Source organism: Lutra lutra, chromosome 9, assembly GCF_902655055.1.
Source record: "Lutra lutra chromosome 9, mLutLut1.2, whole genome shotgun sequence".
Lineage (NCBI taxonomy): Eukaryota > Metazoa > Chordata > Mammalia > Carnivora > Mustelidae > Lutra > Lutra lutra.
Window position 1 is genome coordinate 127,678,297 of NC_062286.1, and position 27,419 is coordinate 127,705,715.

The 27,419-nt window shown below is 49.8% G+C and overlaps 2 protein-coding genes across 5 annotated transcripts in view; both read left to right on the plus strand.

The window, feature by feature from the left end:
• The first annotated feature begins 1,305 nt into the window (after positions 1 to 1,305).
• Positions 1,306 to 22,993, plus strand: SGK2 (serum/glucocorticoid regulated kinase 2). 4 transcript variants are annotated; one of them, XM_047745373.1, is made up of 14 exons: positions 1,306 to 1,471; positions 7,140 to 7,199; positions 7,588 to 7,637; positions 8,155 to 8,212; positions 8,414 to 8,497; positions 9,352 to 9,483; positions 10,225 to 10,337; positions 10,628 to 10,664; positions 11,624 to 11,710; positions 13,775 to 13,870; positions 14,778 to 14,933; positions 16,900 to 16,989; positions 21,354 to 21,562; positions 22,610 to 22,993. In XM_047745373.1, the coding sequence occupies exons 2-13, from the start codon at positions 7,164 to 7,166 to the stop codon at positions 21,516 to 21,518; spliced, it is 1,104 nt and encodes a 367-aa protein (XP_047601329.1). In that variant the 5' UTR covers positions 1,306 to 1,471; positions 7,140 to 7,163; the 3' UTR covers positions 21,519 to 21,562; positions 22,610 to 22,993. The 4 variants fall into 4 exon arrangements, with proteins under 4 accessions (XP_047601329.1, XP_047601326.1, XP_047601327.1 ...); XM_047745370.1 differs by having other exon boundaries at positions 1,339 to 1,471; positions 9,355 to 9,483; XM_047745369.1 differs by lacking the exon at positions 1,306 to 1,471 and adding an exon at positions 5,868 to 6,047.
• A 1,481-nt stretch (positions 22,994 to 24,474) lies between these two features.
• Positions 24,475 to 27,419, plus strand: part of IFT52 (intraflagellar transport 52) — a 38,458-nt gene continuing 35,513 nt past the window's right edge. The window contains exon 1 of the mRNA XM_047745367.1: positions 24,475 to 24,619. Within this exon, the coding sequence (XP_047601323.1) occupies positions 24,599 to 24,619 (21 nt within the window). The 5' untranslated portion in view covers positions 24,475 to 24,598. The remainder of the gene's footprint in view (positions 24,620 to 27,419) is intronic.

Below are 27,419 nucleotides of genomic sequence, written 5' to 3' on the forward strand. Positions count from 1 at the left end.
GGCTTTCACTTTTTATTCCACATTCTTCTGTATACTGGACTTTTTCAATACAGTTTATGCAACCCCATCGTGGCGGGGGTGTTTGAAAACTGGTTCTGGGAAGGCAGGGGAGGAGGAGCTCAGTGGAGCTGACGAGGGAAGGCTCTGGAAAGGGCCAGGACCCAGGGCTTGGCCCCAATCTGCTCAGTGCAGTTGGGCCAGCCGCGGCCCCTCTCCAGGCAGAGGCCAAGTATTTGCCCCTGTGTGTGTTGGTGGAGGTCAGGGGTAGGGCATGCCCGGCTTCTCCAGGGGCACACTAAGAAGATTAAGAAGTTGCTGAGATCCTGGGGAGCCTGGGTGGCTCAGTGGGTTAAAGCCTCTGCCTTCGGCTCAGGTCATGATCTCAGAGTCCTGGGATTGAGCCCTGCATCGGGCTCTCTGCTCAACGGGGAGCCTGCTTCCCTTCCTCTCTCTCTGTCTACTTGTGTGATCTCTGTCAAATAAATAAATAAAATCTTAAAAAAAAAAAAAGTTGCTGAGATCCTAATGAAAAGGCAGTGAGGAGTCAGCATGATAGCCAGACCCTGTGCAGCAGGCCAGTCCCGGCCCCTGCCCTGAGTTGGAACCCTCAGTCTGAGCACCTTCAGATGGACCAGGAGCTAGCCTTCCTTCAGTGCAAGCTAGGGAGTGCTAAGCCCTGGTTCCTGAACCCCAGGTCACTGAAGGGCAGAGCAGAGCATGTGACTCAGCTCAGCCGTGGTTCTCTTCCCGGGATGGTTCCCCAAGCGGTGCCCCAGCAGGTGAGCTCTGGGCGGCAGCCTCGGGCTCGGCAGTGTCCGGCAACAAGGCTGGCTCAGGACAGAATGCGCTTTCCATTCCCAGAGGTGTCGGGGAAGGGGTCATGTCAGAGGCTGTGGTCCCGCTCAGGGGAGAGCCGTGTGAGACCAGCCCTTTCAACGGTCAGTCCTTCAGGCACTAAGGGAAAGGAGATGTGATTCAGCTGTTGGAATCAGGGAAGGCCATGCAAGGTCAGCATTTGGGCTGGACCTGGGAGGTGGGGCGGGAGGCATTTCAGAGAATGGAAACGTGACAGAGTTGAAAGGCACCTCAGAGACCTTTCCTGTGAGGGTCAGGACACACGCCCATCCTCGGCAGTCCTCACCAGGCTCGGGGAGCTGGCGTTGCCAGTCCAAGGTCACACAACTTGAATTGTGCAATAGCTCTTTAAAGTTCAGAGGGTCCCCAGGGCCAGGCCTGTCTAGAAGCTGTCTTCGATTCAGGTCCAAGGTTAATTAGTAACCAGAAGGCCCTGCAGCCAGCTCCTAGCTGGCTCGGGAGCCAAGTGAGTGGGTTACAGGTTGCTCCTGACCGAGAAGGTTGTCCAGCACGTCGGGGCTGGGTTTCAGGTCAGCGGGACCATGCAGAGAGACAGGAGGGCAGAGCTGTGCCCCGCGCTGCTCCCCAGGACCTGACCGAGACCCAGCATTTTCAGGTGAGAGGCTCAGGCGTGAGCAGGACCCCTGCCTGCCAGCCTGTCGGGCTGCCAAACTGACAAACGGGTCACCTGCTGTCTTCCTTTCTGGCTGCCAATGTCCTCCCTTTCCTTCTTAGCACCCTCTTTCCTAATTCCCTTCCTACCATTTTCCTTCCTAACTATTCCTGCCCTCCTCCCTTCCTTCCTAATCCCCTTCCTAACTCCTTTCCCTTCCCTCCTTCCTTCCTCATCCTCTTCCTAACTCCTTTCCCTCCCCTCCTTTCCGTCCTTCCCTCTCAACTATCTCTCTGCCTCCCAGTCACCTATTCTCCTCTCCTCCTAACGCAGCCACACCCTCCCTCCCACCCCGCTCAATTCATTCCTTCCTTTTCTACATTCCTAACTTCTTCCTGCAATTCTAGCCCACGCACTTCCAGTCAGACTGTCTGGGTTCAAATCCCAGTTAGAGCGTTAACTAGCTTGGTGTCTTGGTCAAGCCACTTCACCTCTTTGTGCCTCAGTTTCCTCCTCCTTCAAACAGGGATCCTGGTGGTTTCTAACCCCTGGCACTGTGGGAACAAAAAAAGACCAAGCTGGCCCTTGGTGGCACTGTCATTGGCATGTCATTGGTATGCACTGGCCAGGCAGGCAAATAAATGAATAAATCACAGTAGTGTGAAGACAGGTGTTACAGCAGCAGTGGACACAGAGGAGGGGATAAGAGTTTAGGGGATCGGGGGACAGGAGGTGGTCCGGCAAGGCTTCTGGGGATGGCAAATGAGGACAGAGGCAACGGGCTAGCTGAGCAGACCAGAATGGTCAGGGCAGTGCTCCAAAGAGAGGGAACAGAGTGACCCCCCACGCCCGCTGCAGCCAGCAGCCCTCGGGAGGTGTGAGCAAGTTGGTGCCATGATGGACCAGAGGCGTGTGCGTCCAAGCTCCAGCAGTTAGAAGGGATCACACCCTGCAAGTTCACAGGCATCCTTGTAGGTCTGAATAGTCACGACAAGGTATTGATGCCCAGCCTTCGGCCAGAAAATCAGAAGACAGTGGTGCAGGTAAGAAAGAAGCTACAGGAGCTGTGAGCTGCTCAGGTGTGGGAGTTCCAGTCAAGGTGATGGGAGGGTGGTGGGGAGCAATGCATGTGTAAGTTCTCCCCAGGCCTTAGTACCGAAGTATTAAGTGAACAGCAACCCCTCGAGACATTTTACACCAAGGTACGAAGATAAAAATTAGCTTAACCTTGGGTTGTAAGCGTCCAGCCTTTCTTGGTGCCTATGCACAAATGTATACGTGCATATGTGTCTCCGTTTTCTTATAAAGCTGGGCTCCCTGGCACACCTACCATTTTGAAATGTCCTTTTTCTGCTTGACGTTGTATCACGCTTATATTCCCACTCTGATTTACAAATCTATCGTTTTTCAGTTGGGCAATTTTCCATTTTATATATGTACTCTCCTTGATCTTATCAACTCATTCCTGTTTCATTACTCAAATAAGTACTGAGCACCGATCATATACCAGATCCTTATCTAGGTGCTGGGGACTCAACAGTGAACAAGAAAAGTCTTTGCCCTCGTGGAGCTGATGTTCTAGTACCAGACGAAAGAGTTGATGATGAGATGTCAGAGTGGAACGTGCTAAGCAGAGAAAGTGGACAGGGAGCGGGCGGGAGCGTGCTGTACAGTGACCAACCATCCTGCTGTGCCGCAGGACTGCTCAAGCTTTAGCTCCGAGAGTCTCACATCCCTGGAAACCCTCGGTCTCAGACAAACGAGGAAAATCAGTCACGCATAATGAGAAGAGGCATCTCTCAGTGGTGACAGTTGAGCAGAGACCTCTGTGATATTCCTGGAAGCCAGCCATGCAGGAGCCTGGGGGGAAGAGCATTCTACGCAGAGGGGAAAGGAAGGGCGAGGGCCAGGAGGCCAGAGGGCACTCAGTGTGTTTGAGCGACAGAAAGAACGTCAGAGAAGCTGGAGTGTAGAGAGCATGGGAACCAAAGTGGAGACAGTGACAGGAGCCAGGTCACACAGGATCTCGCAGACCATGGCAGACTTTGGATTTTTTTTTTTTTTAAGATTTTATTTATTTATTTGACAGACAGAGATCACAAGTAGGCAGAGAGGCAGGCAGAGAGAGAGGAAGGGAAGCAGGCTCTCCGCTGAACAGAGAGCCCGACGCGGGGCTCGATCCCAGGACCCTGGGATCATGACCTGAGCCGAAGGCAGAGGCTTTAACCCACTGAGCCACCCAGGCGCCCCCAGACTTTGGATTTTAACCCAAGGTGTGATGGGAAGCGACTGGAGTTTCTGAGCAGCCAGGTCACGTGGTGGTCTGACTTCCGGTTTAAAAGTGATGCTCCGGCTTTGGGTGGAGAGCATGCAGAGGGTCAAGCTAAAAATCACAAGACATCAGGGAAGCGGTTGCGGCGATCCACACAAGCGATGACAGTGGCTCAGGCAGGGACGGGGCAGATGCTCTGCTGGGTAGCAGTGCTCCCTGGGTTCTATGTGAAGGTAGAGTCTCCTGGGATTTCATGGTGGACTGGAGTTGGGGGAAGGTTCTGTGTCTCTAGAACGAATTCCAAGTTGCTGGCTTGATTCTTTGAGCAGGTGGGGGATGGAAGACTGAGAGGAGTAGGCCAGAGCAGAGGGGAAGGAATGAGAGTCAGGACTCTTGGACGTGTTACAAGTGAGGTGCTTCCAGGCACCCAACTAGTGAACGGCCAAGAGCGCAGTTAGATATATAAACCCAGACTTAGGGGGCACCTCGGTGGCTCAGTGGGTTAAAGCTTCTGCCTTCGGCTCAGGTCGTGATCTCAGGGTCCTGGGATCGAGCCCCACATCGGGCTCTCTGCTCAGCAGGGAACCTGCTTCCCCCTCTCTCTCTGCCTGCCTCTCTGCCTACTTGTGATCTCTGTCTGTCAAATAAATAAATAAAAATCTTAAAAAACAAACAAACCAGACTTAGTGCAGGAGAGAGTTTGGGAACAAGGGTAGCTAGAGGTCTGAGGACGGAACCCTGGGACAGGCCACCGTTTAGTGGCAAAGGAGGAGGCAGATCCGGCAGAAGGGATGGAGAAAGAGCAGCAGGTTGAGATGGAAAGAAAACCAGGAGCTCCGGAAGCCAAGTGGGAAGACCGGGTGTGCCTAGTCCTCCAGAGAAGCTGGGTGAGCTGGGGCCGAGGAGCCCATCACTGGCTCTGGAATGTGGGAGTCACCAGCCCAGGGTCTTGGTGGAGGGCTGGGGTTAAAGCCTCTTTGGAATGGGTTCAAGAGAGAAAAGGAGAAAGAGTGGAAACTGAGTCCAGACAACTCTTTCGAGGAGTTTAACTGAAAGGGAGGACACCAAAGTGGAACTGAACTTGGAGATGGATGTCAGGTCAAGAGAGGGAGCGTCACAGCCAGCGGGGGCTCTGAGCAGGCCATTTCAGTTAGGATTACTTTCATGATTATTCTCCTGTTCTACACTGGGCTGCTGAATAAAGTCCCATCAGGGTCTTGTTATTCAAAAGAAATGTCCTTGTGGTGGGTATGTGTTTTGTCAACATGACATCCCGCCCATCAGTGTATTGGTTCAACATTTCTAGTTTGTTGAAAGATGGAAGGCTCTGATATTGTTCACTTGGGTTTGGTTTGCTGGGACCCTGCTTTTCAGAGCCCAGTGAGAACCCCCAAGGCTGCTGGGCTCAGGTCCCTCCCCGGCCAACCTTCTTAGCCCTGGCCCCGTGGATCCCTCCACTGTGGTGAATTGTAGAGGTCCAACTAAGTATGGCATATGGTAGCCACACAGAAAGTTCCAGAAAGGCAGGGGCTGTGTCAGGCCCCTTGAGCTCTTTCATTCCCCAGAACACCCCTCATGAGTGCCTGGGGAGAGGAGGGGATCCCGTGAGTACCTAATTATTGCACCACATACCACTTAATACAGCTGGAGAGCTATAGGCCAACCTGTCCTTTCCTGGAGACAGTGGGCCAGGGCCCTGGAGCAGCCAGCAAGGAAGGCCCCAAAGGGCCAAGTGCTCAGCAGGCAAAGACCAAGGCTGGCTGGACTGGGCCAGACATCTGTGCCTGAAACACCTACAGATTCTTGGAAGGCAAAGTGCTCTCAGCTGCCATGGATGAGGTCTCTAGAACTTTATGGAGTCTGTCTATGCCCGGCCTGGGTAGGCCCCAGAGAGTGCGTCTTCTTACAGACAAGCCCCCTACACACACAGACACACACACAGACACACACACAGCCTGAGCCATACACTTTCACACATTCGAACAAGCCTCAGGCGTCAGCAGGGCGTTCCCGCAGCTGTTGCCCACCCCCTTCCACCCGCCCCCCAGGGGGAGGTGATATCCCTGAGGGAACTGAGGTCCCTGGTCCCATCCTAAGCGCCCGCTGGATCCCACGTGACATTAACAGCCCCCTTGCTGCTGCTGCTGCTGCTGTGGGGAGTTCTGAGCTGGGTGCTGGGGCCGGGCCGGCGCCAGGCACAGACACTTCGGCCCTTGTTGGGAGAACAGAGAGAGGCTCTCTTGTCCACGGCCTGTCCTCTGGCTCCAACTGTCGGTTCTTCCAGTGGCCTCTCCTCAGGCTGCACAGGTATGTGGGGCTAGAGAGGCCTGGGCCCCGCAAAGGGGCCTATGGGGTCAACCCAGGAGTGGGTGTGGCAGCATTATGGGCCCTTGGGGAGCACGGACCCCAGGGCGCTGGCTGAAGCCAGGCTACACTCCCTATCAGGCAGATCTAAAGCTCGTTCTCTCAGGATCCCACGGGCCTGGGCCTTTTGGAGCAGCCTGGGCTAGGGGACTCCCTCCTTTCCCCTGGGGTGACTTTGTCAGCGTCCAAGGCCACAGGAGTGGTTGCTCTAGGATCCTCCCTTGTAAAGATGGGTGTTTTTTTAATCAAGAGAGGCTAGGCTGTTGTCCAGCCCCCCTGGTGGGTCAAGGCTGTGGTCCTGGGATGTACAGTACCTACATCCTCCATGAGCACCTGGGTTCTTAGGTGGGATCTCAGTTTTTACCCTCGGTCTTCCAAGCAGGCATGTGCCATGAGCATCCTGAGCCAGAGCCCAGACATACCAGCCTCCTTCAGCCTGCAGCGTGGGAGCAGGAAAGACACTGTGCTCCTAGCTGCAGAGATCAGCTGGTCACAGTCTTCAAGCAAACACTAGCCAGGCTTGGGTCATCTCTTTGTGGCTCTAGCCCAGGCCCCCAGGCCACTTGCCATTCCAGGGGCATTAAGTAGAAGTCCATGTGGCAGGGAGATAATAGTCAACACAACACAGATCCCAGCTCAGGGCTGTCCCCAGGAATTCAGGGTTGCAGTGTGCCTGTCTGGGAGCCTGGGGAGCCCAGCCTTCCATCCCTGGCCATCCTAGCCTTCTGGGGCCGCCCTGGCTCACAGGGATCTTGCCACACTGGCTGTCCCCAATCCTTGAAAATATTAAGCCTGGGAGGGATACCCCTGGGCATTCTCCCTGGCTCCTTCTTGAGATGTTTGGTTAGAAAGGCTGGGTTCAGGGTATATCAGTTCTTATCCCTTGCAGGGGTCATTGGCCTTGGGTTGGAGGTGTTCAGACTGGCAGGTGCATGGGGTTGGGGAGGGATGGAGAGTGCAGCAGTGCCTAAAGCCTTAGACAGATGACACTCCTTCCCCAACCACAGCTCTCTCATGTCCCTCTTGTGTCCCCAGAGCCCACCTGATCGCTGCCATAGAATGGACTCTAGCCGGGCTGGGATGCCCAGTCCTCCGGTGAGTGAGTCTTGGTTCCCTTACACACCACCAGGGGGCTCACTTCCTCCTCTAGGGGAAATCCGGGGGGAAGCTCAGGCCAGCCTGGTGGGCCCACCTAGAGTAGGACTGGGGGACTGACAGGGGTCACTGTGAGCTCACGGTAGTGGGCCATTTGCAGGGTAAACAGGGCACAGAGTTGGGCAAGAGCTTCAAGAAAATGGGGTGTTAGGAGAAACAGATGAGATGGTGGATGGTTGGGTGGGTTGGTAGACCAGTGGAAAGAAGGAAGAAGCAGGCAGGCTAATAGAGAAGGGAGCAGGGCCTAGGCCAGGAGAAAGCAGGAGGCTGAGGATCCTAACACTCAGTCACTGCTGATCTTACTAACTTTTCTGTCAATGTCTACCAGCCCTCAAGGGCCAATGGGAACATCAACCTGGGACCTTCAGCCAACCCAAAGTGAGTTCTGGTCTTTCAAGCAACTTTCCCCTGGGCTCCCTTTAAACCCGGCTCCCCTCTCTTTGGGAATCAGATCCAAGTTCTCTGGTCTACCGTCAGGACCCTCTGCCACCAGGGACCCAACTTTATCTCCCACTAATTCCCCAGCCTTTGCCCATGCTGAGTCGCATGCCTGAAACGCACCCCAAACTCTGCATTGTTAGCAATTCCCCACCCTTCAGGCCCTTCTCAGGTTTGGTGGGGGGAGCAGAGTTCTTGTCTTCTTTGCAGTTTTGTCAGTTTTCTCCCCAGCTTGTCTGTTGGTTGCTCGACTGTGGATCCCCAGGGGTAGGGGCCTGTCCTCCAAGCCCTCTTGGCTGGGAGAACATGGCATGCTTCAGTGGCCAGGAGCCTTGACTCTTGGAAAGCTCCCTCTGTTCCCCAGCTTCCAAGTCAAAGAGAAGCCTGGATTTCATATCAGGAGCCAGGTTTCCCAAGTTCATAAATGAGGACTTGTGTTCTTCTCCCTCCCCTGCAGCGCCCGGCCCACCGACTTTGACTTCCTGAAAGTCATTGGCAAAGGGAGCTATGGGAAGGTGAGTGACACAGGGAGGTTGGGAGACCTGGGTCTTCCCTTCCCCGGCCTTCTCCACCCTCTGCCTGTTGCTTGCACGCACAAAGCGGGAGCTCACAACTGTAGAATGACGGACGTGGGGCCAGAGCAAGAGGCTGATGGAGAAATCCAAAGCTCAGAGGAGTCTTCCCTTGTGGGGCCTTATGTTTGTGCTTCTGCTCAGGTCCTGCTGGCCAAGCACAAGTCTGATGGGATGTTCTACGCAGTGAAGGTGCTGCAGAAAAAGTCCATCTTGAAGAAGAAAGAGGTACCAGAGCTCGTGCTCAGGCGTTTCCCCTCCTGCTTCTCGACCCCAGCCTAAGATGTTTTCCCAAGATGGGTCCCAGTGCTGAAGGACCCACGGGGCTGGGTGCAGCTGTGATCATAGCAGACAGAGGGCCGGGTGGTGCTGAGGGTGGTGACCCTTCTCAGAGGACCCAGCCAACCAGCTCACCCATAGGGCTTTCGGGAGGACCCTGTCCCAGCCCTCTGCCGTCCCCTGGGAAACTCAGGGCTCCATGGCCGATGAGCCCTCTGCCTAGTCTAGCTGCCAACCTCCCTGTATGTGCAGTGTTGGAGCCCCTCAAGCCACAGCCAACCCACAGTTCTAGCTTCTTCAGCTGACTTGAGTCTCTTTAATTCCAACCCCTTGAGGAGTACAGAGCAGACCAGGAGAGAGGACCATCAGTCAGAGGGCTGAGGCGAGGAAATTAATGTTAACAAGGACATCCTGAGGGCAGATAGCAGAGGTCTTTAGGGAGGCCTCAAATGTGCGGTGTCCAGGCAGGGAAAACAGCATGAACAAAACCATGAGTGGGACTCCTTTTATGTGGTAATCACGTGTACTTTCCTTATCGCCCCTGGAGAGAGGGTCAGAGGTTTCTGACCCAGGGGCTGGAGCTACACGCATGAGGCTGGGGATAAAGCTGACCATTCAGAATCCTGGCTGCTATGCAGGGAGCCTGGCTCTGAGGGCACTAAGGAGCCACAGTGGGTATTTGAGCAGGGGCATGAGAAGGTCCTGGGCAGGGCAACCCATGAATGAGTGAGGCCACGTGGGCTGTGCCAGGGCACAGGGGGCTGTGTGGGTGGTGACATGAGCCCCTAACTATGACCCCACAGCAGAGCCACATCATGGCGGAGCGCAGTGTGCTGCTGAAGAACGTACGACACCCCTTCCTTGTGGGCCTGCGCTACTCCTTCCAGACGTCTGAGAAGCTCTACTTCGTGCTGGACTATGTCAACGGGGGAGAGGTGGGTGGACCCCTAGGGAGGATTCCCTGGGCTGGGCTCTTAAATGCCTGGTACGTGTACCAGATTCTGGAATGATATCACCTCATCCTCACAACAGACCCATTTTATAGCTGAAAAATTGAGGCTCAAGAGGTAACTCCCTTGCTCACGGCCACCCAGCCTGTCCCTGACAGAGCCAGGATTTGAATGCAAGTCTGTTTGGCTCCCAGCCCCCCATTTCTTTTTTTTTTAGCCCCCCATTTCTTGACTGCCCCCACACAAGGCTGCCCAGACTCACTTCAGCACACCTGGGCAAGGTCGAGTTTTCTCTTAGGTGAAACTGGCATCATATTTGATACCCTAAAGGTAGTCAAGAGAATTAAATGAGGTAAGAGATGTGAAAGGGTCTGGTAGCTGCTCAATCCATGTGAATTAATCTCTCCTGCTGACACTCTGGACACCCATGACTGCTCTGTAGTGTGGGGGCCAGCATGCCCCCCCACTTTTTAAGTAGGCTCCATGCCAGCATAAAGCCCAGTGTGGGGCTTGAACTCACAACTCTGAGATCAAAGCCTGAGCTGAGATCAAGAGTCAGATGCTTAACCGATGGAGCCCCCCCAGGCGCCCCAAGCATGCCCCTGTCCATCTGAGTACATTGCAGCTCAGAGAGCGGGTGACTCGCCCAGTTGCCCCCCACCCTGCTCTCTAGGAGCTGGAGCCCCCACCCAGAGACCCTCTCTCACACACCTCCTCCCCTTCCAGCTCTTCTTCCACCTGCAGCGGGAACGCCGGTTCCTGGAGCCCCGGGCCCGGTTCTACGCCGCCGAGGTGGCCAGTGCCATTGGCTACCTGCACTCCCTCAACGTCATTTACAGGTGGGTCCCACCTGTGGCTCCGAGCCAGCTCTGGCCCTTCTGCCACAAATGCCAGGGTTGTTGTATGGACCCCTAGGTCCTGGTGAACTTGGCCCTTTGTCCAAGGAGGACGGCTCAGCAGTGGGAGTAGAGTAGGAGCTTCCTTTCTGGCATCAAGTGCCCATTCTCCTTGGGCTCTCCCTCCACATCTCCGTGAGCCTCCAGGAACAGTCTGCCCGCCAAGACCCTGGGTCCCCTGCTCTCCTCACTAAGGGAGATATCACAGTGCTCTTTTCTCTTGTTTTCTTCAGGGATCTGAAACCAGAGAACATTCTCTTGGACTGCCAGGTCGGTGTGTGTGTGTGTCTATATGTGTGTGCTTATGAGCATGTGTGCAAGCATCGTGCCTCGTGCATATGGGTAGGGATGCATTCAATTACGTGTGCACATGTGTGTGTGTGTGTGTGTGTGTGTGTGTGTGTGTGTGTGTGAGGTTTGCGGGGGGCAAGTGGAGGCTCTTGGACTTTGTAGTTTCTCCGTGTCTTAGACTGGGTCCCCTGGAAACAGATGGAGTGTTGAGTGCAGATGGTTATTGGGGAATGCTCTTAAGAGATCCAGTTTCAAGGGGGTGAGAAGGCAGGACTGGGCAGAGGAGGAAGCCCACCTGCATTGTGGTTGCAAATGAGGTGCCTTGGCTGATCTTACAGGGGTGGGGCGGGTCCAGGCTGGGGCGACTCTTTAGAACCGTTTCAAACTGAGGCAAGGAATCTGGGCTTTTGTGCCCTTGCATTGACCGGTCACTGGGTGTGGATTGCCCCTTGGGAGGAACGTAACTTTGGGTCAGAGGAATGTCCCAGAAGTGGGGTATGGGCGTGACAGCTCCTAAAGGGGAGATCTGAACAGAGTATCTGCTCACTCCGTGACCTCCACCAGCCATCCAGCTGCCACACGATATGGTTGTTTTCTGAAACACCAGCTCTCTGTCAAGGGAGCTGCCACCGCCAGTCCCCTCCAGTGACGATATTCATGGAGCTGCCATGTTGTAGGGCATGGGTCTAAGTCTGTGATAAGCTGTGGGGGGGAGGGGGCGGGCAGACAGTGGAATGATACCCCCCACCTTGCCCCTTGTACCGCTCCTGGCATCCAGTCTAGGAGCTATGGGTCTCTAAGTGGAGCCTGTAACCTGTGTCAGAGGCATGAGACTCCCCAGTTGCTGCCCTGGGGTAAAGTATCTGGGCTTTGGGGTTAGGCCTGACCATCCCTTTAGCTTAGACCACCTTCCAGCCCCTGCTCACCTTCCTCTGCAGGGACATGTGGTGCTGACGGATTTTGGCCTCTGCAAGGAAGGGGTAGAGCCTGAGGAGACCACGTCCACATTCTGTGGCACCCCTGAGGTAAGCCAAACCTTGTAGGAGAGGTCAGAGGTCAGGCCATGAGTGGTTGAGCTTCAACTCTGCTTAGAGCCAATCGGTTCCACCAGGTTGGGGGAGGCCCAGTCCTGTCACCCAAGCCCTTGCCCTGAGCTGGCTTGTCCTCTGCCTTGATTTCCTCATATGTCTAATGGGGGCACCAGCTCTGGGGGCTGCTGGGGAAGTTCTGCAGCAATACAGTCTTAGAAGAAGAGAAATAGCCATGCAGACTCTATACTCAAGGTAAAGTTTTCCAGCAGCCACATTTAAAAAGTAAAAAGAAACGGGCGGAATTCATTTTTGTAATATATTTTAATTAACCCAGTATATACAAAACATTGTCATTTCAGCATACAATCAATATAAAACTGTTGAGATAGGTTATTCTTGTAGCCACGTGCAACGAGTGGCTGCCATATTGGACAGCCTGCCCTACAGGGTGAAGTCCATGTGTGGCAGGAGGGCTTGGCCTGACAAGCTAAGATCAGGGCTGGCAAATATAGAACGTTGGTCTTCTCCCCTCTTCCAGCTGCCAAGAGCCTGGGGGGCTAAAATCTGTGGGTCTCAGCAGTAATCCATACATGTCTGTGTCTCCTGCCAAGGCTTCCCGGGAGCCTTGCAGGTGAAACCTTTCCCTGGACTCCCAACAGGGTGTTGACCCTTGGACCTTGGACCCAATGGGGTTCCTAGCTGACCGATATCTGGGTGGGGGCTGGGAGGCAGAGGCTGTAGGACTGGGAAGTGCCTCCTGATCTGGCATGGGACAGGATTTTTACCTGCTCTGTTGTTCCTCCTGATCTGGCATGGGACAGGATTTTTATCTGCTCTGTTGTTCTCGGTACGCTAGAAAATCTGGATCTCAGATCTCGGCTGGGCCTCCTCCATTTGGTTTTGGAGCAGCTGATGGACAGGTGATCTCTCTGAGCAGGAGCCATTGTCTGTGTTTGCATATATGGCAGGGTGTCCGCTGGACAGAGCTGGTGTCCCAAAGCTTGACAGCCCAGCCATCTCTTCCTTGGACATTGCCGGGGGTGAGGAACAGGGCAAAGGACATCCCGGATTGTGGAGGAGACATGGGGCTCCAACACATTACCTCTTCCATAAGTCAGCTACTGCTGTGATGCCAGGAAGCACAGACCAGAGTACCCATGGTTGCTCCCATTGTTCAAGGCCTGCACACATATCCTGTTATGCCCAGATGAGCACATAGCCTTAAAACAGCCCCCAGGGAGGGATCCTGCAACCCCATTTTACAGAGGAGGATATCAAGGTTCTGGGAAGTTAAATGAGCCCTACTTAGGGCTCAGGTCTGGGTAACTTCCTGTCCCTCCCACATTCACAGTCTCTCCAAATGGCTCTTGTCGTTGCTGAGACTCAATGGCAGAGATGCCAGACTAAGGGGTCACCACGCCTTTGGGTTTGGCAGAAAGCATAGATCTGCCTCAGGTAGTCTTCTTGTTGGAAGGCACAGCTCTGTGGCATGCATTCATCTGTCACTAGGAACTGAGGTGTCCCCTCCTCTTTCCCGATTCCTATGCATCTCTCTGTTACTGAGGTTTCCAGTACAAGTATGTGCCGCATTTACTTACACTTCAGCATGAGTCTCCCCAGTGCACTGTGAGTACTCACAGGGTTTTCTGGTTCCCAGGACACTGATAGGATGCTTTCATGCAAATTAGATAAAGGCACCCCCTTGGACACATTAATTAGAAAGAGTTACTCTATTAAACATTAATCAAGTTGCCAGATATAACCCTATACTAGGGTTATGGCTTGGTGAGTTAATCACCGCCAGGCTTACAACTCCGTATAGCCTTTTGGCTGGTACTTTTGTATCGTGCACAACTTATACAACCGTGTAAGTCTACCTTTGCACATTGGCAAAGGGTCAGGCACAGAGTAGGCCTTTGGCAGATGGTTGATGATTGAACATACGTGCATATCACAGCAGGATCAAACCCTGGTGATCTTTTCTTCTAAGTGCCCTGTTTACAAATGTGGAGACTGAGGCCGAATGTCTTTCAGATAAATGTATTTTCTCCTCAACAGTACTTGGCTCCAGAAGTTCTTCGTAAAGAGCCTTATGATCGGGCAGTGGACTGGTGGTGCTTGGGGGCCGTTCTTTACGAGATGCTGCAAGGCCTGGTGAGTGGGGTGTGAGCATTGCAAGGGACATGTGGCTCCAGGAAGAGATGGGGGTGGGTCTCTCCCTTGTGTGGCCTCCTCCAGCTCCTCAAGGAACTGAATGAGCCATCTCTCTACTCCAAGCTCAAAAGGATGATGTCAGGATTATGGATGTTTCTTCAATAAGGTTAGTTAGCACTTTATAACGCACCATCTCATCTATGACCCCTTCGGCAGCGAGAAACAGCCTTGGGAGGCTGCCACTGGAGGAAATAGAGTTGTTCTTATTTACTGGGAGGGAAACTGAGGCCCAGAAAGGTCACAGTGCCGGTAGTCTGTGGAACCAGCCCTGGGCTGCCTGCTCAGAGGGAGACTTGTTTAGAATTACCCTGGCAGACGCTGCTCTGGGCCGGCTTCTCCAGCAGAATGTGGTGGATATGAGAGATGGGCTCTGTGGAGTCAGGAAGAAGAAGCAGAAGCAGGAGGCGGGATGAAGAGTCTCAGGAAAGAGTGGGCTCTGGGCATGGAGCGGGGCCTGGCTCTCTTCCTGGCCATGTGGCTCAATCTCTTGAGCCTTGTCTTGTCCAACAAATCACTACCCATCTTCAAAGACGGCTGTGAGGCTAGGCTGGAATGATGAGGGCAAAAGTGTTCACTTTGCAAAGCGCAGATTTGGTGCCCAAGCTGGGTTAAGAGAGCTGGGATAGGGGATGCTCCTGGGCAGTCCCCTCTCAGCCCTCCCAGCGGCCCTCTCCCCTATGCTGGAAGTGAGGTCTCTGTTTCTCTCCAGTCTGTGGTATGAACCATTGCACAAGACGCAGTCTGGCTGAATCCTTCCATTACCTGGCTTTGAGCCAAGTCTCCCTGAGACCTTTCCCCACTTTAGCATGGATGAGCCTCCAGCTTCTCTCTCTCTCTCTCTCATCAGCCACCATTCTACAGCCAAGACATGTCCCAGATGTATGAGAACATTCTGCACCAGCCGCTGCAGATCCCTGGGGGCCAGACTGTGGCTGCCTGCGACCTCCTGCAAGGCCTTCTCCACAAGGACCAGAGGCAGCGGCTGGGCTCCAAATCAGACTTTGTAGGTGAACTGCCATCAGAGCACTAGTCCCTGATGGGGGTGTTCAGCTTCCTGCAGAAGCAGCTCAGAAGCACAGTGATGGGCATCCAGCTCCCCTCCAAAACCAGGCATTGCAAACTCCTTCGTTTGGAAATTCACAGCTGCTACTACTGCTTCATTACTTCCTTTAGTCCAGTTCTTGAATTCATCCAATGTTTACTGAGCATCTACTATGTGCCAGGCATTGAGCTAGGTTGTAGCGATTCAGTGGGCTGGGTCTATGCCCTTGTTACGTTGATTGGGGGAGGCAGACAACAAACAAACATTGTAATATATAATGATTACAGAGTGTGACAAGCACCAGGAAATAAATGAACAGTGAGCCAAGATAGACAATAATGGGAGGGAGTGAATTTATAGTGGCATGGTGAAGTAGGTCTACTCGGAGGATGTGACACCTTTTTTGCACACAGCATGTACAAAAGTCCTGTGGCATGAACAAGAAGAGTGGTCCACTTTGGTGGATTTTGAACAGGGCTCTGGCAAGACCCAATTTCAGTTTTAAGATAGTCCTCTGGTTTCTATGCAGAGAGAGGACCGGACTTGGTTTTTCCCAGTGCCAGGCTGGGGGGCATTCAAGATACAGAGATGAGTAATTCACTCTTGATTTCTATAATGAATTCAGGATTTTTTTGTATTAAAGTAGAACTTGAAAAATAATCTTATATTCTCTAGTCAAAAAAGATAATTTGAATTTATAAAAGAAAGACCATAGTGCTTTTCTCCCTGGAAGTTTGCTTTCTCTTCTAGCACAGTGGTTGTGATACACGGACAGACTACCTGGGTTCAGATCCCTCCTCCACCTTCCTCGTCCTTCCTAGTTGCAGAACCTTGGGCAAATTGCATAACTTCTCTCTGTAAGCTTCAGTTTTCCCATCTGCAGTGATAACACCTAAGTCACAGCTGCTATAAAGATCATGTGAATTAATATATACAAAGCCTTTAGGCCAGTGCTAAGTGTTGGTATCCAGAGCCCCACATGCCGGATACCATGAAGTGTAACAAACGTTTAGGGCATTTTTCCACCCATCCCTGGCCAGCTTAAAGAAGGGGACTCTCATGAAGAATAATCCCCTTCTTTCAAGTGGAAATTTGCATCTTAAAAATATGTATGATTTTTCAAATAAGGGATACATTCCCATAAATCAAAACTCAAAGGATATTAAGAAAAAGACCCTTTAGTTACCCAGTTCCTTAATTTACAGGCAACCAGTGTTAATCCATTTCTTGGGTCTTCAAGATCTTTTGGATCCGGCTCTTTAACAACTACACGGGGCATGGGGTGGGGAACATTTATGATATAGGGAGCTGGAGAATCATTCCTTTCCAAACATGGATAGAGAGGGTCCTGCTGGGATAGGAGGAACTTGATGCTGACATTGGCTTTGATTAGAAAAGAAGTAGTGAATGAGGCCCAGGACTGAGTCCTAACTTCTGGTCTCCAGGAAACTGCAGTTTTTCTTGGGGCTTTACTTCTGTTACCTTCCTTACTGAGCAGATGTGGTCTATTTCTCTGGTTTGCATTCTAGAAGAATCAAGATGCACTAAGGCAGGTGGATGGGGTGGGAAGATCCCTGAGAACCCCAAAGGCAAGTTCTGCAGTCTTGTTCACTGACATACCACCACTGTGTCCCATGGTGCTGGCATAGAGTAGGTGCTCAGTAAATAGTTGAGGAATGAATGAATGCTATAGGGGAGAAGGGTTTGGGTTCTAGATGATGATGAAGGGAAGAGGCCTGGCTGCAGAACAGCCCTTTGTCCCATGAAACCAGCTGGAATTACAAGTTACTTTCCCAGTAAAGGTTTTAGAGCTTAACAGCCAGCTGCCAGTAGAGTTGGAGCTCCCAGACACGAGGAGTCAGGGAGTCGGGGGTGGGGAGGAGTGCTGTGGGGAGGGCTACTTGTGATCAGCACCTTCTTCCTACAGCTTGAGATAAAGAATCATGTATTCTTCAGCCCCATAAACTGGGATGACTTGTATCACAAGAGGCTGACTCCACCCTTCAACCCAAATGTGGTAAGAGGTCACTGTGTTCCATATTCTGGTTTTCTGGGGCTGGTGGGAGAGATCTGGGCCACTCTCTTTCTATAGGTGGGATAACCAGGGGCCCAGGTCCACATGGTAAGTTAGAGGCAAAACGGGGTCTAGGCCCCAGAAGTCCTGACTGCCAGTCTGGCTCTGTGTGATGAGCCACACTGTCCCCCACCCTTTCATTCTCAGCACCAATAACCTTCATTACAGAGCCCTCTACATGGTTTAAAGCACTCTCGGGGCTCCTGGCTGGCTCAGTCAGTGGAACACATGACTCTTGATCTCTGAGTTGTAGGTTCAAGTCTCATGCTGGGTATACAGATTACTTAAAAATAAAGTCTTAAAATAATAAGTAAATAGGGGCACCTGGGTGGCTCAGTTGGTTGGGCATCTGTCTTCAACTCAGGTCATGATCACAGGGTCCTGGGATCAAGCCCCACATCATGCTTCTTGCTCAGCAGGAAGCCTGCTTTTCCCTCTCCCTCTGCGGGCCGCTCCCCTTGCTTGTGCTTTCTCTCACTCTCTCTCTGTCAAATAAATAAGTAAAATCCTTTAAAAATTTTTAAAAATAAGTAAATAAACCCCTTTTAGTCACATAGCACACCCAGATGGAACCAAGCCCTGTAAAATTATTTTTTCCCCTGATAATAAAAGTGACATATATTCATTATAGAAAGTGTGTAGGGGCGCCTGGGTGACTCAGTCAATTAAACATCTACCTTCGGCTCAGGTCATGATCTCAGGGTCCTGGGATGGAGTCCCACATCAGACTCCTTGCTCAGTGGGGAGCCTGCTTTTCCCTCTCTCTCTGCCTACTGCTTTGCCTACTTGTACTCTCTCTCTCTGTCAAATAAATAAAATCTTAAAAAAAAAAAAAAGAAAGAAAGTGTGTAAAACAGAGTTTAAAACATCAAGGCAGAAAAGCTTATTATCTCACTGCCCAAGAGAAATTGCTGCTAGTATATTCCCTCCTGTTTTTTCTATGTGTTTTTACATGGATTATACTTAATACATATAGATATCTTCTCCCCTTACCTTTCTTGTCTTGCTAGAAACCAATGTCATTATTTCCCCCAAATCATATAAAACTTTATAGGTATCATTTATTTATTTATTTTTTAAAAAGATTTTATTTATTTATTTGGCACACAGAGAGAGAAATCACAAGTAGGCAGAGAGGCAGGCAGAGAGAGAGGGGGAAGCAGGCTCCCCGCAGAGCAGAGAGCCGGATGCGGGGGTCGATCCCAGGACCCAGAGATTGTGACCTGAGCCGAAGGCAGAGGTTTAACCCACTGAGCCACCCAGGTGCCCTAGAAGTATCATTTTAAATGGCTACATAATATTTCAATCCTCTGTTGGTGATATAATGTATTCAACCATTCTTCTAATGGTGAACTTTAGATTATTATCATTCTTTCTTTATCATAAAAGTACTGATGAACACTTTTAAGTGTGTATCTTTGCCCAGGGTTCCAGTTATTTCCTTAAGATGGATTCCAGGTAGGGAATTACCAGGTCAGAGAATGTGAACCTGTTTAAGTTCTTTCTTTCTTTTTCTTTTTTAAATTTTAAGTAATCTCCCCATTTTAAGCAATCACCCAATGTGGGGCTTGAACTCAAGGCCCTGAGGTCAAGAGTCGCTTGCTCTCCTGACTAAGCCAGCCAGACACCCACTAGGCTCTTTTTATTTATTTATTTATTTATTTATTTATTTATTTATTTATTTATTTTCAGTGTAACAGTATTCATTGTTTTTGCACCACACCCAGTGCTCCATGCAATCCATGCCCTCTCTAATACCCACCACCCGGTTCCCCCAACCTCCCACCCCCTGCCCCTTCAAAACCCTCAGATTGTTTTTCAGAGTCCATAGTCTCTCATGGTTCACCTCCCCTCCCAATTTCCCTCAACTCCTCCTCTCCATCTCCCCTTGTCCTCCAGGCTATTTGTTATGCTCCACACATAAGTGAAACCACATAATAATTGACCCTCTCTGCTTGACTTATTTCATTCAGCATAATCTCTTCCAGTCCCGTCCATGTTGCTACAAAAGTTGGGTATTCATCCTTTCTGATGGAGGCATAATACTCCATAGTGTATATGGACGACATCTTCCTTATCCATTCGTCCGTTGAAGGGCATCTTGGTTCTTTCCACAGTTTGGTGACCGTGGCCATTGCTGCTATGATTCCCTAACTCTGCGACGGGGAGTAAAATCCACTTCCTGCCAGCAGGGTCTGCTGGAGATTTCTCATCTTCCTTTCTACAACGCACGCAATTGTTACTGTTTTTAGCTTTGCAAATTTGTTAAGTAAAACATGGCATCTCATCCTGTTTTAATTTCTTTTATAGTGAAGGTGGTTAGTGTTTAATTAGCAGTGTTAATTAGCGCTGATATTAATTAGCGGTGGCAGTGTGCATGAAAGGAGCCCCATTTGAAGGAGACATTGTTCTCTCAACCGCTTGCAAAGCGTCCCGCAGTGTCACGCTGCTTGCATACTTGTAGTTCGCACACCTCAGCACTGCCAATGTTTGCTATCTACACCTCGCCTTTTGTGAATTACCTGTGCACGCACGTCTCTTTGAGCATCAGAGTCTTGACAACAGTTGTCAGATAGGATACTCTCAGTCCAGGTACCTGGAAAGTTTCTTTATCTGGGGGTGTGGAAAAGACCCTGACGATAATATTGAATGTACAACTTGGAGAGAGAATAATGTAAAAAATGCTAGACAGGGCGGTAATAGAATGCAGCGAGTGGACTGTAAAGTGAGACACACCGGAGGTGGATTCCTGGTTCTGTTGTCTACAGACAACAGCTGTTCTGTTGAATACGTATCTGTTCTGTCCTTGAATACGTATCTTTAACATAAGTATCATTTGTAAAAAACAGAGAAAACATCTGTCTTATCTAGGACCACACAGCTGTCAAGAGCCAGGGCCAGGATCCACACTCTGGTCTTGGAACCCTGGTCCCTGAGCTGGGACCCCTATGCCCTGTGGCCTTTTTGAGAAGCTGGAAACCATGGTCCGTTTGATTCTACAGCCTCAGGCTTGCATACTCAAGCAGATCTGTGGACCCTTCCCCTTGCTCACCTGTTCATTTCAGAAAACCCAGGTGGCCTAGTGTTCTCCAGAAGCTGTGCCTTCTTCACAAAGAGGATGGTTCATTTAGCTCATGCTATCTAACAAGCCACCCCGCAAACTAGGTGTCTTCAAACAATTTTGTATTTCATCCCAGTTCAGTGGGTTGGTTGGGTAAGATTTTTTGGCTGGTGCCAGGCCAGCCAGTCTCTGTCGGGCTCTGTCATTCCAGTGGTCTAGAACTGCCTCACCCAAATGCTGGGCAGTTGGCCAGCATCTGGGGCGACTGCATTCTCCTTCTGAGGCCTCTCCTACTCCAGCAGACTTGGACTTGTTCATGTCACTTGTTCAGACTTGGACCGGACTTGTTTACATGGTGGCCTAGGGTTCCAAGGGCAGCAGGAGAGAACAACTCCCAGTGTGTGCTTTTCAAGTCTTGGCTTGTCTCCCATCTGGTAACGTCCCATTGTCGCAAACAAGTCCATACCTGTATTAAAGGTATGGAGAGCTGGACTCCAGCTCTGAATGGCGAATGGAGGATATGTGACCATTTTTACGATCTCACACCCAGGTCTTCTTCCCTGACGGCAAAAACAGCCAGTCACTCTCTACCGTATTTATTTTATCTTCTTCACAAGGCCTGTCAGCACCCCAGATTGTCTATTTGTCTATTTATGTACATGTTCATTATCAGTCTTCCTACCCTCTGCATAATACAGGCTCCATGAAAGCAGGGGCCCATTCTGTTTTATTTTCTCCTATTTCCAGTGCCATGAACAGTGCATGGTAGGCATTCAGTAAGTGCGTGTTGACAAGACTTGTCTGAGGGTTGGTGTGGAGCAGGCAGGATGCCAGGAGGTTGGAGGCATTGATACGTGGCTAGTGGCCACAAAATGAAATTACTAACAAACATGGGGCGCCTGGGTGGCTCAGTGGGTTAGGCCACTGCCTGCGGCTCGGGTCATGATCTCGGGGTCCTGGGATTGAGTCCCGTGTCAGGCTCTCTGCTCAGCGGGGAGCCTGCTTCCCTCCCTCTCTCTCTCTGACTGCTTCTCTGCCTACTTGTGATCTCTCTCTGTCAAATAAATAAATAAATAAATAATCTTAAAAAAAAAAGAAATTACTAACAAACACATGTGTCAATGTCAGCTAAAGGTGAGTATCCACGAGGCCCTCAGAAGGAGACCTAACACCCTCACAGGTCTGTGGGTTCCTTGAGCAGCTCGGACCCCCATGTTCCCATCTCACTGTTGGTTTCTATTCACAGGCAGGACCTGCTGACTTGAAACACTTTGACCCCGAGTTCACCCAGGAAGCTGTTTCAAAGTCCATTGGCTGCACTCCTGACACTGTGGCCAGTAGTTCTGGGGCCTCCAGTGCCTTCCTGGGATTTTCCTATGCACCAGAGGATGAGGCCATCCTGGACTACTAGAAGAGAACCGTTCCTAGCACTGGTGTAACCACTGAAGACAGCTGGTATCCTTCAGGAATTATCTTCCTTACCTAATGCTGCTAGTAGCAGAGACTCAGAGTAACAAGGACTTGCATAAGGTTACATATATCTTTCCAGCACATAAAGGAAGAATGTTGTTAGGTGGTCCAAGGCTGGTTGGACAGGTCTTCAGATACTGAGGCTTTCTGTGTTTCTGCTGTGCCGTCTTCGGCAATTGGCTTCCAATATTAGGATTGCTGCATTGCCACAAAGTGGTTCCCCAGAAGCACCCACCAATGGCTTCTGCTCATTAGCCATCCACTCCTACCCGCAATGGAGGCTAGGATATGTGATTTATTAGCTGGGCACATTACCACCCCTAAAAACACAGGCTCTGATGCTAAGGGAGAAGGGGGAAATGTGGGGTAGGCAACCAGCATCTCTCTACCAAAGGACCTCTAGGTGTTTGGATTTTTATCTCCACGTGTAAAATGACAGAGATGTCATTTTATATGCCACCTCTAGGCTATCCCCTGACATGCTCTCATTTTTCTCTGTTGATGATGTCTTTTTCTTTGTTGTGGGTGGTATTGGACATTTGTTTTTAGGTTTGCCTGCCTGACATCTGAACCCTTTCCTATGTCCAGAGAATCTCCTAGCTCGTGAGCCCTGATGAAGAGCAGTAATTACCTCTACTTACAGTGGCTGAAAATGCTAGATAACTGACTTTCCCAGCCTCCCCTGCTGTGAGGGCCAGGCATGTGGCCCAGGGATGCACCTGTGCCAGATTTTGACTCAAGGAAGGGACTAGAAGCTTTCATGTGGTAACTGTGGTAACAGTACCCGCAAAACCGAGTAGGATGGATCATATTGCCTTATTTCCATGGCAAAGTGGTTCTTTCTTTTTTTTTTTTTTTTGCCCCCCCCCCCCCCCCCAGACCTGTGGTTCATCAGCTACTTCAGGGTGGGCTCATTGGCGTTTTGGCTTGTGGACAAGGAGAGAACTTTAACATCAGTGTGTGCTGGTGATTTTACTGCCTTTTCTTCCTAACCCCACTCTTTCTCTTCCTTTTTTTTTTTTTTTCCCTCAACTTCTTGCCCCAGAAATAACAGGGGATGGTGCTGGAAAATACACCAATGACACTAACACTGACCTACTGAAATTCCAAGCTGTATCAGGAAGAGTTACTGTTACCCTATGACATGTGCTGAGAACTTTGAAAGAAACGCTCTGATTTGGTTTCCATCATAATAGCCACGGTTAATTGACAAATGTGGAACATGATGGAGAGGCCCATTCCCCCAACTTCCCAAAGCAAAAAAGCAAGAGTGTAATCGCCAGTTACGTGATAGTACTGTCAAAAGTACACAACATCCCATTATGGGTTGTGAAACACATAATGCTTCCATGTGGTCTAAGATTGTAAAATCACAAAATTTTCACCAGGATAGAAAATAAAAATGGAGAACTATGATATTGAATGGATCATGCTTCATCTATGTTTATTGAGCACTTTCTGATCTTTACATGTGTTATCTACAATCCTCACAATAAACCAGCATTTAGAAATTATTAACCGCACTTTACAGATAAGAAACATTCATTCTGATAGATGAAGCAACTTGCCCAAGGTCACCCAGCAGGTACAAGGCACAGCTGGGAAATGAACTTGGTGGCTGCTGATTTTTAAACCCGCTGTTCTTCTGCAGGCTTCAGCAGTGGGAGAAGTGCTCTGAGCACGTCCTCCTTTAGTTTTCTAGCAAACACTGACCATACATCAAGCAGAAGAACTCCAAACCTGTCCAAAGCCTCAAGTGGCACAGCCTACGCCCTCTCTAATGGGAATACATCACTTCTATTACTAATTTTGCACCAAAATGCAGCATCCCCATGAAGAGAATCCTCATCCTCTTCTCCACTTTTTAACTTTGCAGTGACAGTAGTTTAAGGCAAAGAGAGTTGTGTGATTCAAGCTCCTAAAAGCGCTACTACTCTGTACCTATTGAAGATCGCAACAAACATCAATGTAAACCCAAACTGCTGGTTGTCTCTCTGCTCTTGGTTTGAACCAGCGAGGAAGTGGCATTGCAGGCCACACTCTCAAAGGCCGGCAAGGGGCGCTCCGTTGGAGCCAAGGGCGGACTGTTTGTGGCTACAGGCGCCTGGCTTTTCAATTTGAAGGCGATGGCAGAGCAACCTCTATGTGCCTTTGGCTTTTTGGCAGAGAAGTTCCTTCTCCAGCCCTTGCCTTAATGAACATTACTCTACTTAATGAATATCAATCATATCTCTGTTCAGACGGGCCGCCTTTCCGACCATCTCCGGGCCCTCACAGCTCCCTTAATAATACAGTTTATATTATCACTGTTTTGTAGCATCTGGCCAAGGTCTTAACTCCCTGTCTGGGGAGGCCCAGCGGGCGGGCTCACGACCATACGCCGGGCCTGGCGCAGGGGCGCTCAGAGATGCTGGGCTCATCAACGAAGAACTATCTCAGTGACCATTCGCACCCTAAACATAACCACCCTCTCCCAGGAAGTCTTTCCTGGCCTCCCAAGACCATGAGCCACTTCCACGCAGTGCACGGAGCCCCTAATCTGGGTTCGAGGCACCTGCACGCCTACGCAAGGTCCGAGCCGCCCCTCGGCTCCGCACCTGCGCCCTTGGGGTCTAGGCTGGGGCATTCCCCCGTCCCCACCCCATCGGAAGTCTTCACTCTTCTCCCTCAGCGTGGAGCGAAGTTTGGGCCCTAGGGTCCTACCATTTTTATCAGTCTCTAAGAATACTTGACATTAAAGGACGAAGCGAGGTGGCCTTTCTTTGGCTTAAAGTTAATTCACGTTCCGTTTGGGTTTACCCCTCAGCCAACATAATGGTACAGTCCCCTATTAGCCCCGCCCCCTGTCCTCCTGCCCCGTGACGCTCAAGGCGGAATGGCGTCTTCCTGTTACTGTCGTCATTACGTTGCTCCGGCGCAGGTCCCCGCCCCAGTGCGCCTGCCCGGCGCGCCGCCTCGCACCGCCGTTGCTAAGAGACCTTGGATACCTGGCCGCGGGATGCTGGGCGGTGTCAGGTGAAGATGGTGGTCACTGGGCCTCAGGTAAGAAGGCCTCCGACTGGGCTGAGCTTGCCGGGCCGTTGGGGCTGTCTGGGAGCTGGCGAGGGTCTCGCCGGCCTGTTCCTGAGGCCTTTGGGCCAGTCTAGTGGAAAACCGAGATTGGTTGGGGTAAAGTAAACTGGGGCCGCGGATGTAGGCCTGGATTCCGAACCTCACACTGGGTTCAAATCCCCATCGCCTGGGACTGGGCGGATTTTTAGTCGTCTTGCTGAGTATAAAAGAGCATTGGCCTAGGAATGGTAACATCTAGTCTCAAACCTTTTTCCTAGGAATGGTGCTCCTAGGAGCTTGTCCTACAGTAAAAAGAATGTCAAAAGCGGAAGTATGTAAATTCCATTGTGTTTGTGATGGCAAAATCATTGAAAAGATGCCCATAAAGGCAGTGATTGAGTTCATAATGGCATAACCACGCAAGTGTGCATACAACCTACTAGCCTAACTAGTAGACTTTTTTTTTTTTTTCAGGAAACTGGGAAAAGCTGGATATAATATCGTGTCTACATATTGGGAAGAAAAGAGTATACACAGATGGTTGGAACATGAAAAGATAGTGATGCTGTAATCATAAGCCTTTTATTTTTTTTTTAAATTTAAGATTTTATTTATTTATTTGACAGAGACACAAGTAGGCAGAGAGGCAGGCAGAGAGAGAGAGGGCGGGTAGCAGGCTCTCTGCTGAGGAGAGAGCCCGATGCGGGACTTGATCCCACGAACCTGGGATCATGACCTGAGCCGAAGGCAGAGGCTTTAACCCACTGAGCCACCCGGGCGCCCCAAGCCATTTTTTAAGATGACAAAATTTAAAGTTCAACTAGAATATAAAAAAAATATGTGAGGGTGGGCAGGAAAAATTCTAAAAAGTAAGGGCAATAAGGAGGATAAGCTCTGCAGCACCACCAGATAGTATAAAAGTTGTAAATTAATAAAGTTGTAATTAAAATAGTATGGAACTGAGCAGGAACTTAAATGCAGATAGAATGTAATGGAATTCAGAATAGATCCAAATACAGATACTTACAGAAATTTATTATGTAGTCAAGGTGGTATTTCTTTCTTTCTTTCTTTTTTTTTTTTTTTTTAAGATTTTATTTATTTGATGCAGAGAGAGAGATCACAGCAGGCAGGCACAGAGAGAGGGGGAAGCAGGCTTCCCGGCAAGCAGAGAGCCCGATGCAGGGCTTGATCCCAGAACCCTGAGATCATGACCTGAGCTGAAGGCAGAGTCTTAACCCTCTGAGTCACCCTGGTGTCCCTCAAGGTGTTATTTCAAATCAGCCTGAAAAGGTAGTTTTGGGGTACCTGGGTGGTTCAGTTGGTTAAGTGTCTGCTCCTGCTCAGGTCATGATCCTGGGATCCTAGGGCTGAGCCCCCTACCCCCGCCCCATCCTGGAGCAGGGTCCCTGCTCCATGGGGAGTCTGCTTCTCCCTCTCTCTGCCTGCCGCCCCCTGCATGTGCTCTCTCTCTCTATCTCTCTGTCAAATAAGTAAATAAAGTCTTAAAAAAAACAAAAAGAAGAAAAAGTGGTTTGGTGTCATGCAGCTTTCTAGTAATAGTAATAAAAAAAATAATGAACCTCATTTTGATGACTAAAATAACTTCCAAATAGGCCAAAATTTAAATCTTAAAAACCGACACAACAGAATACTGGAAGAAAGCATTGTGTGTATTTGTAATCTTGGCACAGCAAAAACTCTTGTAAATATGTCATATAATGCAGAAGCCAGAAAGGAAAAGATTACTACTTTTGACTCTAAAATTTAAAAACCTTCTGTAGGTCCTGCAAAATTCCACTAAACCAAAACAAAAAAGCTGCTAGAGGCTAAATCTAAAGACAAGTACATTTATGAAACTATTTAATGATCAGGTGGAAAAATATTAAACCCAAGAGAAAAATGAACAGAGTACATAAGCAAGATAATCAGAAGAAATACAAGTGGCCAGTATGCACAGTGAAAGATGGCCATCTTACTAATTTCAAAGTGCAAATTAAAACAGTGAGGGCTTTTTTTTTTTTTTTTTGCTCACTTTACTACCAAAGATGAAAAAGATTGGAAGTAAGATTATATATAAACAAATACGTTAGTATTAATGGAAGTAAAAAATACAATTTTTGGAGGGCAGTTTGGAAATAATATACTTAGCCATTCAACAAGTAGGAATTTAGTCAAAAATATGGAAAGCGCAGGGCACCTGGGTGGCTCAGTGGGTTGGGCCTCTGCCTTTGGCTCAGGTCATGGTCTCAGGGTCCTGGGATTGAGCCCTGCATCAGACTCTCTGCTCAGTGGGGAGCAGGCTTCCCTCCTCTTTCTCTGCCTGCCTCTCTGCCTACTTGTGATCTTTCTCTATCAAATAAATAAATAAATAAATAATCTTTTTTAAAAATTTGGAAAGTGCAGAAGAACATTGTGTTTAAGGATAATGTTTGTAGCATTGTTTTACTAGGAAAAATTTTGAAAAAATATGTTCATCTATACAATTGGTTAAATTATAGTACATCCATAAAGGCAATATTGTGTAGCAGTTTTAAAAAAGGTGGTAGATCCATGTGTACTGACATGGAAAGATACAAGGTTAGGTGAAAAAAGTGTGTTGCAGAATAGTGCATATTATAGGATCCTGTATCATAAAAAAATTATAAGTTAACACATCTATAAAAAGAATCTAGAAGACTATGTCCCACACTTAACAGTAGTTAGCAAAGAGAAATCAAGTGGGAAACATGCTCTAAGGGCATAAAGATAGGGTGATGGTAGGGTGGGGTTGTGAGAATAGGCTGGTGGA

Excerpts from the sequence above, each read along its gene's own strand:
- SGK2 (XM_047745373.1), top strand. The coding sequence starts at position 7,164 with ATGGACTCTAGCCGGGCTGGGATGCCCAGTCCTCCG. Across the intron at positions 7,200-7,587 it reads CTGGGATGCCCAGTCCTCCG|CCCTCAAGGGCCAATGGGAA; the intron begins GTGAGTGAGTCT and ends AATGTCTACCAG. Across the intron at positions 9,484-10,224 it reads ACTATGTCAACGGGGGAGAG|CTCTTCTTCCACCTGCAGCG; the intron begins GTGGGTGGACCC and ends CTCCCCTTCCAG.